At 37.4% G+C, this 13166-nt stretch overlaps 1 protein-coding gene across 4 annotated transcripts in view; it reads right to left on the reverse strand.

Moving 5' to 3' along the window:
* The window catches only part of DROSHA (drosha ribonuclease III), a 119080-nt gene that overhangs the window by 68938 nt on the left and 36976 nt on the right, over positions 1-13166 (reverse strand). For all 4 annotated transcript variants that reach the window (XM_041749468.1, XM_041749469.1, XM_041749467.1 and 1 more), the window contains 3 exons: positions 10612-10683; positions 8764-8845; positions 7722-7796 (listed from right to left, as the gene is read on the reverse strand). In XM_041749468.1, the coding sequence (XP_041605402.1) occupies positions 7722-7796; positions 8764-8845; positions 10612-10683 (229 nt within the window). The remainder of the gene's footprint in view (positions 1-7721; positions 7797-8763; positions 8846-10611; positions 10684-13166) is intronic.

The following is a 13166-nucleotide window of genomic DNA, read 5'->3' on the forward strand; positions in this document are numbered from 1 at the left end:
TAAAAAAGGTATTGGAAGAGGGGAATACTTGAGCCTACAAACCAAGGACAGGGCCCAATTTAGGTAAAGAATAACTGCAATTTAAAGAAAAAAGGCCACGGGAAGCCTGGGTGGCTTGTCAGGTAAGCATCTGAATTCAGCTCAGGTCATGATCTCGGAGTCCTGGGATAGAAACCCCTCTGTACTTGCTCACTTGGGCTCTGCGCTCAGTGGGGAGTCTGCTTATCCCTCTCCCTCTGCCCCTCTCCCACTTGTGCGCTCCCCCTCTCTCTCTCAAATAAATAAATAAAATCTTAAAAAAAAGAAGAAAGAAAAGGAAAAAGGCCACCAAATGCTTGTAAGAATGCTTTAGTGCAAAGCTGCTAATGAGAAAGGAGATCTTTTTTTTTTTTAAAGATTTTTTTTTTTAATTTTTTATTTATTTATGATAGTCACAGAGAGAGAGAGAGAGAGGCAGAGACACAGGCAGAGGGAGAAGCAGGCTCCATGCACCGGGAGCCCGACGTGGGATTCGATCCCGGGTCTCCAGGATCGCGCCCTGGGCCAAAGGCAGGCGCTAAACCGCTGCGCCACCCAGGGATCCCAGAAAGGAGATCTTTATAGCAGCATAGAAACTAGAGACATTTAAAAACATACATCAGGTGCAAATTCAGTAATGCTGAAGGAGAAATTATAAATTCACGTTGAAACTTGCTAAATATTTTAAATGGCGACTAAAACCTAAGAAAGACCAGTATTTATCACTGTGACAAAGCAGAAACCCAGAGGAGGGAACCTGAAATGACAGGTTTACCGAGGAGGGAGATCAAGGCACTGCTCCAGGTTCCATAGTGAGGCACGACCCTAACGGAAATGTAAAAAAGGGAAGACCAGGCAAGAGTCCTGTCAGAGCCCACGGGGCAAGGGCTGCCTCGCTCACACCCAGGCCGGTAACAAAAGACACTCCATAAATATTTGTGGAATGACTTTCTGAAGCAGATAAATAACACAGCCACTTGCTTGCAGACTGCCATGAACTTACTAATGTTAATGAATTGGCTCTTTTGGTTTGTCTGCTTTGCTACATGTTTATGTTGGGGATTTATGGAACTATGTCACCGAAGGCTAGGAAGTAATTTTTATCTCATTGGCTGAGATAAATAGGACATGATATAAATGAGAAATCAGAGCGGGTAAGCTAAGGTTAGCAGGAACTCCGCCAGCACTGGCACTGGAACTGTGACAACGGCTCATTATTCGGGAAGAACTGGAGTTTGTGTTTCAGGGAATGAATCTGGACAGTCATTAATGAACTGACAGACTTTATAAACTGTTTCTTAGAGGCCCAATTCTCTCAGCTTATATTGCTTGATTATTTATATGGTAAGGGGGGCAATTTGTTAGGGGATTTGTGGTAAGAATATGGCTGGTTAAACAAGTATTTCTCAACAGTGTAGTAAGTTATTTTAAGAACTATAAAAATATCTTTCTCTTTGCCTACACTGAGAATAACTGTATAACCGAATTATTAGGTCTCCTGTATATTCTTGCCAGCATGTCTTTACATAATCTTAAGTTTTGAAAATCTGTATTAACGGATATTTTCTAAACTTCCCCGCAAAAAAATTACTTTCCAAATAGCAAGTTATATTAAGATATTGTATCAAATGATGTTTTTTTAAACTACACTTAACTCCCTGGGAATTTTGAGATAGTTTCCCACCCCTGGCTCTCTCAGCCATACTTGCAAACTACTTCTTCAAAATGGGGCAACTTCCAGAAATCAATTTGCACAATAATCGATTTGCAAAACTGATTCCGGAATTCTGAAGCTTTGCAAACACTGATGATACAAGTAATGAACAAGCTTTCCCATGAGAGCAGCCTTCCTATCTTGAATTCTCCCCTAGCCCTAGCTTCAGCAAGAATAAAACCTTAAACTACATTTATGAGAGCTCTTATCAATGGATTGGCTACCAAAGGTAGAAGCAGGGATCAGAAAGAAACACAAATTTGAGAAAATTCTTAAAATCTCAATAAACAACTGGTTGCTTTGTGTTTTGACTCCTGGCCTGAATTAAATAATCCTTGGTGTGGGATGTCTGGGTGGCTCAGTGGTTGAGAGTCTGCCTTCTGGCTGATCCCGGAGTCCCAGGATCAGGTCCCACATCGGGCTCTTGGCATGGAGCCTGCTTCTCCTTCAGACTATGCCTCTGCCTCTCTCTCTGTATCTCTCATGAATAAATAAAATATTTTAAATAAATAAATAAATAATAAACAAATAAATAAATAAATAATCAATCAATCCCTGGTCTAAGCTATAAGCTTAATTTTAGATAAATTTGTATGGAGCAAATGAGACAGTTTCTTCAAAACTGGGAAACTAGAGAAAAATGATGACTGATAAAACTTCAATTAGATATAATAAACTGATGTAGATGAGAGCAAATGAGCATGAGAGGATAGTGAAATACCTGAAACATGAGAGCTGCTCATTCTCATTACAGTTCAAGTAAGAGGCAAATAATAGCCATTAGGTTACACCATGTCTCTCAAATGGACACAACTGTAGAGGACATGACATCCAGACTGTATATCCATAGAAACAGAAAAAGGGTACTGCTAAAAATGTTGGTTAGAACTACATATCATGTCCTTTCTAGAGAACAACGGGCACCAACTTTCCAAATACTGTCTTAACAAATAATTTTACTTCTAGAATTCTACCTTATGGATGATTCATAAGACTACTGTCAAGTATTTATATGTAATGGGGGGAAAATAGAGACCTCAAAAATATTCATCACTAGAGGAATTGTCAAAAAAATTTATGTCCACTCATACTACGGAATGCTATGGAGGTGTGAAAGAATGAGGCAATGTTTTTTTATAGAGGACATCTGAAATAGTTGAGTAAAAAAGGCAAATTGTATAATATATTTAGTGTTATCCACTTATAGAAAAAAGTATAATTTTCCCTATATAGATTAAAACAAATACAAACCAAATCATATACAGTACCTACTCATTTTCACAAGTCTAGAAAGGGGTGTTTACTGTTTTACTTTATACACTTTCATATTGTTTGTGTACACAAACACACAGAGATGAGTCAATAAAGAGTAAAAGTAACACTTTAATTCTATGAAGAACAAGTGATTTTTCCAAAAAATGCTGCAGAGTCAACTGGATATCCATATTGAAAATTAGAAGTCTTAAAAAAATAGAAATAAAAATAAAAACAAAAATAAAAATAAGGGGGATCCCTGGGTGGCGCAGCGGTTTAGCGCCTGCCTTTGGCCCAGGGCGCGATCCTGGAGACCCGGGATCGAATCCCACATCGGACTCCCGGTGCATGGAGCCTGCTTCTCCCTCTACCTATGTCTCTGCCTCTCTCTTTCTCTCTCTCTCTCTCTCTCTGTGACTATAATAAAAAAAAATTAAAAATAAAAATAAGGAATCTTGACTCAGATCTCATACCAACTGAAAAACAAATTTTGAGACAGATTAGAGATCTAAATTTCTAGAAAATATAGGGAGAGTTTTTTGATGACCTCACAGTAAGCAAACATTTCATAAACAAGATAAGCATAAAAGAATATGTAAATTGGACTATATTAAAATTAAGAATTTCTGTCCATCAAAAATTGCCATTAACATGGTGAAGAAGCAATCCACAGAGAAGGTACTGGCAATCTCTACATCTGACAAAAGTCTCATGTATGATATATATTTATATATGTAAATATCTGCAAATAAATGAGATAAACGCAGGTATCATCCAATAGAAAAATAAGCTAAAGACTCAAATAGCACTTCAGAAGATAATATCCAAATTGTCAATTAATATATGAAATGATGGCTCCATTTCATAAGTCATTAGGGAAGTGAAAATTAAAACAATATGATACCTCTGAACAATCACCAAAATGGCTACCTTGAAAATGAAAGAAAAATGTCAAGTGTCGGTGAAAATGTGGACTATCCTGAAGCATCCTATACACTGTTGGTGGGAAGGGAAAATGAAGCAATCATTGTAGAAAACTGTTGGAAACTATCTACAAAGCTTAATGTAAACAAAACTAGAATTTCCACTCTTAGGTAAATATCTGCAATGGGAAAGCATAAATATATGCTCTCCAAAAGGCAGGTATGAGTGTAATGGTGAACATATGTATGCTATTTGAAAGAGCCAGAAACTGAATAACCAAATGTCCATTTATCACAGATAGGTTAAATACACCTTAGTCATACCATATAATACTATGTAGTAATGAGAATTAACCAACTACAATTAACTGTAACAGGTGTCTCAAAAACACGTAATACAAAAGAAGACAAAAACAAAGAGGAACACATAATTCTAGTTCTTATAATTAAACAACAGGTAAAATTAACATGGTGTTTTTAAGTCAAAATAGAGGCTACCCTTGAGAAGCTGGGAAGTGACTGCAAGGGGAGTCCTGAATGCTGGTCATCTTGATCTGGGTGCTGAGTACACAGTCACATTCACTTTGTGAAAATTCAGTCTTAAATTTATGACGTGCACAATTCAGTGTTTACGTCATACTTCAAATGTTTACTTTTAAAAAATAAGAGAGAGTACCAAAGAATGTTTAAAAATAATTCACTCTCATTAGTAAAAAACACATAAATAATTAGCTAAGGCGCTACTGTGCCCAATTAAATAAAGTCAGTAAACAAGTATTTACTGAGTCCCTGCTATGTGCCAAGTAGTATGTTAGCACTGACACAAGACAGACACTGTGTTGAAGCCTCACGGAGTTGAAGGAAGGAAGAAGGAAGAAGTGAAGAAAGGGGGGGGCAAAATATGAAGAAGACTAAGAATGCATTTTTCATGGTAGCATAAATTGATGCTATTCTTTTGATAAGAAATTTGGCACTACCTACCATGTTCCTTGAAAATATCCATCTGCTTAATGAATTAGAAAAAACTAGGATGCAAAATCATATATTAGTATGATGACAACTAAGTAGAAATAGCCTACACACAGAAAAAAAGAGAAAATATATATTAAAATGTTTTTCTTTTTAATTCACCATTTTCTTTATTTATTAAAGAGAGAGAGAACACAAACGGGGGGAACGGCAAAGGGAAAGGGAGAAGCAGGCTACCAGCTCAGCAGGGAGCCCCACGTGGGGCTCACTCTCAGGACTCTGGGATCATGAACTGAGCCACAGGTAGATGCTTAACAAACTAAGCCACCCAGGTGCCTCGTAATTTACCATTTGTAAAAGATTTTAATGAAGTCATATTGTAAAAAGCAAATCAATCCTAATTTGCCACCCAATACCAAAATACATTTCACACATTAGATATTTTTTCTGTATCTTTCAGGGCTTTTTAATATATGTATTTTCAAAGAGAAGTCTAATGAAAAGGTAAATCCTGTTTAAAAATAAATCCAAAAATAAATAAATAGGCCTTTTCTTTATGACATCCTAAATGTTATAAGAAACATAGTTATAAGAAACATTTTGTAAGAGTTCAAATCTCACAAAGTAGATCTCGACATAAGATTTTTCTTTAAGATGATTTTATAACTGTCTTTCTCTCAGAGATTTGTCTGGTCATAAAATGCCTAGAGGCAGACAGAGAAAGTAAAGGCTTTCAACAAGCTCAGTCTAGCACCATCTTCTAATAAGTTTGCTGCTAAAGCTCCATTATAAAATCAAAGATGCATTCACGTGAAAAGAAAAGATTTCTCAATAAGATAATGCCAGCTGTACAAAGGAGAAAAGCTTTTGAATGCATTTTCCAAATGATATAAGCATTAACAATAATACTGAAAATATGAGTAATGCTATTCTAAAATAAAAATAAGAGGTGCCTGGGTAGCTCAGTCAAGTGGGCATCTGACTTTGGCTCAGGTCAAGATCCCATAGTCCTGGGTTTAAGCCTCCTGTGGGACTCTGCTCAGCGGGGGGCCTGCTTCTCTCTCTCCCTGCCTCTTTGCCTGCCGCTCTGCCTACTTGTGCACTCTCTCTCTGTCAAATAAATAAATAAATCTTTTAAAAATAAAATAAAATAAAAAATAAATAAAAATAAGCCATTGTGACTGTCTGAACTGAGGGAACAGTATCAAGGACAAAATCCTGAAATCTAAACTAGAATGAGCAGACCAGAAACTAAAGATAAATCAGAAAGCCAGGAGGAAAGCAAGGAGAGCTCAGCACACAGAAGACAGGGTTAAGAGCCCAGGTACCACATCAGGGAAGAGACTGGAACTACAGTGTGTCTACTAGATGTGATCTTTGGGAGGCTAGCTTTGGTATCAGCAGCTGTGGCTGGGCAGGGACAGTGTTAGAGGGAGTGGGGCGCCCAAGCAAAGCTGGGCTGTGGGTGGACCACAAGGTGTGACAAGCTCAAACCAGGGTAGTGAGGCATGGGGAAGGCCAGGTCTCCAGCCCCCAGGAGGACAAGGGCTACGGGAAGGAGAGTATGAGCACAGGGATGATTTCCTGAAACTGCTGACATGCAGATGTGGGCAGAAAGCTTACATTCTGGGCAGCCCAGGGGGCTCAGCAGTTTAGTGCCGCCTTCAGCCCAGGGCATGATCCTGGAGACCTGGGATCGAGTCCCATGTCGGGCTCCCTGCATGGAGCCTGCTTCTCCCTCTGCCTGTGTCTCTGCCTCTCTCTCCCTCTCTCTCTGTCTCGCTCTGTGTCTCTCATGAATAAATAAATAAAATCTTAAAAAAAAAAGCTTACATTCCAAAAAGTTCCCCATCTGAAATTATGGATCACAGATTTAACATAGCAGCTAATTGTTTTTTTTCTCCAGGATCACTGAGTAGCCCAGAAACAGGACAAGAAAAGGCAAATGGCAGAATTGACATTTTAGTGGAAAGTGGTGGCTGGCACAAGGTGCTGAGGTCACTAGAGTTGAGACACAGAAGTGAGAGCACAAGACTTAAGCAAGAAAGCAAAGAAAGGTAGCTGTACACAGGAAGAAAAGGGAAGATTCAGGTAGAAGCAAAGGGACTAGGGCATAAGAGGTTGGAGGAATATAAAAATGTCACCAGAAAGTAAGATGCCAGAGTGAGATTCAAGGGATAAATTCATTTAAGTGAAGATTTTGCACACCAAAAGGCATCCAAAGATTTCATAAAACCTAGCCATTTTTAAAAACATGAAATATAACTAATGCCATATCTCATAGCTAGACTCTTGAAAAAAATTTTTAAAGCTCATAATACTGCCTTAAAAAAGTAAAATATATTTACTTACCTATTTTAATTAGTGAGAAAATAACTAATTTTTCACCATAACATGAATGTGTCAAAAAAATAGGAAAAAAATCACCAATAATATCACTATATTAATAGACTTATTGCAGTAATTTTTAATATAATCATAGTGCATACAAAATTTTATACTAATTGTTTTCCAATTAACCATATGCATTTCTAGAGCAACATTTATCCATGTTACTTTTAATAGTTGCACAATATTAAAAAAAATAGGTGCACGATATTTTATCAGGTAGATTTTCAAAGTTTTTTTATCACTTGACCCACTGCTCATCTAATTTGGGGCTACCATAAATTACACAGGGATACAAATCAGGGTGTATAATTTTACATTTCATCCCTGACCTGAGAAGTAGATAATTAACAGTGTCTGAGGTGGGAAGTTGTCCCTAAAGATTAAAAAGAGAATGGCAGGCTTATTTTCAGATGCACTATCTCACCAGGTCACTGACAAGCCAAAAGATTTACCTGGAAGAAATCTCACAAAACGTGGCATGAAATGAAATCTTGGGCAGCAGGGAGGACTGTCTTCAAACAAAGGGCCTAAAGCAAACAAGTGAAAAGGAAAGAAAAAATAAATAAAACAGCCTTAGAAAACAAACACTGTGCCTTAATTCCGAAGATTTATGATAACCACAAAGAAACACCACCAGAAAAGTCGGGACATAAAAAAACACCACCCCTTCTGCTCCCCAGTAGCTCAATCAATCATGAGATAACTGCCACAACATCCAATGAAGACTGCAGTGAGAGTACTACTCAAAGTCAGAGGGGAATAAAAGCTCCAAGGATATACCCCATATAGGACATATGCAGTAAAACTATTTTTAGAAATCCAAAAATATAAAGATTTTTGTTATAGTTGAACTACTGCATGATATACTATGCTTGTGTTTTCATTCTTTTCTATTTTAATCAATACCACTGGGGGATGGGGGAAGTAACAAATACTATTAAAAACTTGGTTTGAAAAGCCATTCATCAATACACTGTTTTAAAAATAAATAAGTCAACGTCTGCTGGAATATAAACACTCCAAAGAAATGAACAATTATCTAAGAACCAAGTTTTGAACTTATGTAACTCAAAGTGTATGTGTGTGCTCTGAAGGCTGACTGAAGTTCTGTTTTAACAAACTGTCATCTTGCAAGAAGTTTATTATAGTAAGGTTCAATAGATTTAAAATATTAACTAATGAGGTTTCCCTGGTGTACATAAATCAAGATAGTAGTTACTCATAGTAACTGGTATCATCTTCTTAGGTATCAGGTAACAGATAATGGTAATCTTAGGTAATGAACACTGTCAAATTGTATTAAAACTTAAAATAAGACCCATAAAGACTTATTCATGTCAAAGTATAGCAAGTGTTCCTATGAATAACATACTTTTTCCTGCGTACTTAAAATAAGAAGAATTTCAATTGTCTTCTCACTGCTTCAAGTTTTTATATATATACCACAATTATCTCCTACAAGCATTATACTTTTCTTTAAATCTTGTTATTTACCTTTAAGATTCCAGTCATACAATTCCAAAATATCTCTGAACAGGAATAACGAAAAGAGTTCAAGTCCTTTCACACAAAAATTCTGAAAAATAAACCCAAATCAAATTACTATACTATTGTCAATGTATATAGACTGAACGTTCAACTTGTTCTAGTCAAGTGTCTTAAAAAAGTATGTATTAAAACTATACTTAAAAAAACATGTAATTTCCTAAAAAGTTTAGCCACTGTCCTACAATAGCTCATTGGCTTGAGACATAAGTGAAATACGCAATAATACCATTAGGATTCCTACAAGAATGTGAACTCAGCCCTTACAAAGTAAAATGATGTGAAATTAAAAAATTAAAATCTCAGGGTGCTTGAGTGGCTCAACCAGTTAAATATCTGCCGTCAGCTAGATCACGATCTCAGGGTTCTGGGATCAAGCCTTTTGTTGGGCTCCCTGCTCAGCAGAGAGTCTGTCTCTCCCTCTCACTCTGGCCCTCCTCCCTACTCTGTTCCGCTCTGTCTCTCCCCTCTCTCAAATGAATAAATAAAAAAAACCTTTAAAAAATAATAAAAAATTAAAATCTCATTATATTTTTCTAGGCAATTAAATCTCAGAATCTCCTGGGGATTTTTTTTATTATTCAAAGCACACACGCACGTACACACGTGTACACACACTGGCAGGTTTATCTCCCCCTCCCCACCCCTGCTCACCCCCATCCTTCAAACATACCCAGAATCACTAATAAAAAGAGGTCTTTTTGCCAAAAAAGTTCAAATTCTTAATGAAGGTGAATATAGGGCTAAGAAAAACCACAAAACTTTGTACCAAAATTCCTCCTGTAAACAAGCTTAACAGATGATATGTTTACAAGTGAGACCTGTCTCATAATTCTTCCTCCTACTTGTCTTGCCTAGGGTCCATAAATCACCCTGTGTGAGATCACGCCAAAAGTCATCAACTTCTACAATAGCAAATGAAAGCTTATGACCTTAAAAATCAAAAGGAAACCCTTCTAAGTTGGAGAATGAAGGGGGCCCTTTCTCTTTAATTCTTTTTGAAGGACAGCTAGAATTACCAGGACTAGCTCAGAGTGAAACAGGTGCACACTAAGCACGTGTGTCATGCTCATCAATCCCCCTCAGTGCTCCACTGCCCATGACAGAACTTCACTGTTAAACAAGGTTTGCAAGAAGAGCCAGGGGCTCAGGAAATCGACCCCGACTCCACAAATGTTAAGTGCACAAGCTTCTTTGCTGTCTAGTTGTTATTTCTTCGTGTGATTTGTTGACACCACTAAATTCAAGATCGGGCAATGAATCATTCTGAGATTCACATTAATCTTGCTTTGGAATTTTAAACTTCTTGCATATATTTAGATAAATCTGCTGCTGAGCATCCGCAATGAAAAACAATTAGGAAAAATATGTAAATATATGGGGAAGAAAAATGAACCAAGCATTGATCTTGTCACTGGAGATAATGAATAAGATTATTCCAACAGCTATCAGATTTGGTTTCGCTGTTCTAATTTCCCCTCGGATAACGACCAGTAACCAAAATCTGTCCCCCATCCAAATCAAACTGGAAACAGATGTAAAAGTTACTATCAGCAGATGCAACGTGAGGAGAAATAAGGTCAAAAATAGGTCAACAGAAGTTGAAAAATGACCCAAATTTTAATCTTGCTCCTAGAGCTATATCTCACTGACCCTTTCAACAGCGAACACCATTCTTTAGGGGCATTCCTATGGCAAATAGCCAAAGCTGGCCAGGTTCAATGCTTTAAAGATATAAGTGTGGAATAAACAAAAAGAACAAACCACATCAGGCCACTGAATAATCTTTTCTCTTACCTCAGGCATCATCTCCTCGATGAAATGGATGGTGTAGTCTATGTTGAACCTAATTACTTTACACAGTGGAATCTGCAACAATAAAAATGAGAAGTTCAGTTCTGCACTACCTTCCTGCAGGCTCACAGTGCGTAGGTATTTGCTATCTGACCCACAAGGCCATGAACCCAGTGAGATAGTTTCACCTGAATCCAAGCTGCCAGCAGTACTGTACACGAAGCTTTGACCACAACTGCTGGATTTTAGTGGCATGAACCCAGCTAGCCCAGCTTCTATAGGAAACTTGCATAACGTTGGTGCTTAATTAACTGTATCAGCGTGGCAACACAAACATAATTCACTAAAACCAAATACTGCGCCTCTAAAATACTGATAAAATCACAATTAACTATTTCTTTTTCTCAGGTTTTTTAAATCTTTCAAAATCTTTAGCTCTTCAAGCAGATCAGGGATAACAAGATGACAACCCATCACTTATAGATTTATACGTCACTGAAATGCACGCAACTCAGGCTGCCTTTCAGCTCTGGAGCAAAAGAGACCATGGTAGTAACAATCATAACAGTTAACACCTATCGAGCCAGGCAGTGTCATTAGGTACCTTGCCTAAGGTAGCCGATCTAAGAAACTCTTGCTACAGCTCTGGGCCACTAGAATATACACCTCTCATTACATATGGATACTCAAGGTTTATTTGAAACTGAAGGCAGGCACAGATGAAATAAATCTACATCTATCTTGTTTGGTCATCAGACACTAGCCTAGTGCCTACACACAATAAGTTTCCCTTAAGTGTATTTTTCAATGAAGGAAGGAATGAGAGAGAAAGTGTGAGGTTACTCGAGTGGTTTAGCTGACGAGCTGGAGAAAAAAAATAAACTTGGAAGCCTAGAGACGTGTTAAGTAGGCTTTTCTGGCCATTCAATCTGTCCATAAGATGATTTTATATAGATGTAATCGGTTTTACAAACCACAGTAATCAGAAAGAAAGAAACTTTAATTCTACCAGTAAAAGAAATGGTAAAAGAAAAACAAAAATAGTCTTATAATGCCATCTACTGGAAATCCTTTTCTCAGAAATGAAGGTTAGTTCTTTGGTGATTTTTCTTTCTTTTCTTTTCTTTTTTTTTTTTTTTTAAGGATAATGGCTAATTTGAGTGAAATTTATAATTCACTTTACTAAAAAAATCCATTTTCAACCTTGTTGTAATGTTTTTTTTTTTTTTTAAGATTTTATTTATTTATTCATGATAGAGAGAGAGAGAGAGGCAGACACACAGGCAGAGGAAGAAGCAGGCTCCATGCTGGGAGCCCGATGCGGGACTCGATCCCGGGACTCCAGGATCACACCCCGGGCCAAAGGCAGGTGCTGAACTGCTGAGCCACCCCGGGATCCCTGTGGTAATGGGTTTTAAACGAACTAAAGTGATACACAAAGGCCACTATTATTTTTAAGTTCTTTATTCCTATAATCATTTAAACATATTTGAGAGTCACAAATGTGTGTATTATTCATATTTTTAAATACCTATCCTTTGCTAACAACCTGCATTAGGTGTGTAGTTACTCTAAAACAAGCCACAGCCCCTACCTTTTTTAAAAGGTAAGGATCTAAAGATGAAGACAGGCATGTAAATAAGTATAAATAAAATAAAATGTATATAATGTATTAAGTGCAATTAAAAACAAATACGCAAACAAAAAAGTAAAAAGTACAAAAGAACCAAGTAGGAGTTAACATTTGAGTCTTTAAAGATAAGTTTCCCAGGTCATCCAGAAGAATAAAGTTGGGAAAGAACGATGTTTAGGCACTGTGGGGAGACCAAGTCTTTTAGCTGTTCAGGAGTGAAATACATAGAAGGAAGGAGACTCTAGACAAAAAAACATATTAACCACCTTAAGGATTATGGGCTTGTCCTTAATGACAAGTAATATCATTAAGGGTAATGAGAAGTCACCCAAGTACTTTAAGTGAGAGACTATCATAGTTCATATTTTGGATGGGCTGCTATGTAAACACTATGGAAATGGTTTATAGTAGAGCAAGGCAAGAGACCAGAAGACCAGAATGGAGTCTGATGAAACAGTCCAGAAGCCAAAAGACAAAGACTGGAAGCAAGAGGGCAAATTTTAAACATAGAAGATGTTACTGAAATATACAATGACCATTCTGATGTGGAAGTTGATAGAGAAGAAGAGAGAAAAGTTTCTAGCCTAATGACATTAATACAAATCACAATGTCATTAATACAAAGAAATTCATAGGATGTCCCTCAAGTACCTCAAATTCAATATACGAGGAAGAGGACAAGTTCAGTTTTGCATAGGTTGACAGTAAGGAACTTGAGGGGATATCAAGGTGGGTATGTCCAAAAGGCAATATGAAATGTGAGTGAGGAGCACAGAGCCATGTCATAGCTGTAAACATCAACTTGGGGGGCGGGGGGGAATCCAAAGATGCACAGAAGGAAAAACTGTAGTTGAGACTGTAATAGAGCATACAAAAGAGAAAAGGACCAGAGCTCCTGGGAAGTCAAGAGGCGGGCATGCACAAA

Source organism: Vulpes lagopus, chromosome 3, assembly GCF_018345385.1.
Source record: "Vulpes lagopus strain Blue_001 chromosome 3, ASM1834538v1, whole genome shotgun sequence".
In the NCBI taxonomy this organism is placed as follows: domain Eukaryota; kingdom Metazoa; phylum Chordata; class Mammalia; order Carnivora; family Canidae; genus Vulpes; species Vulpes lagopus.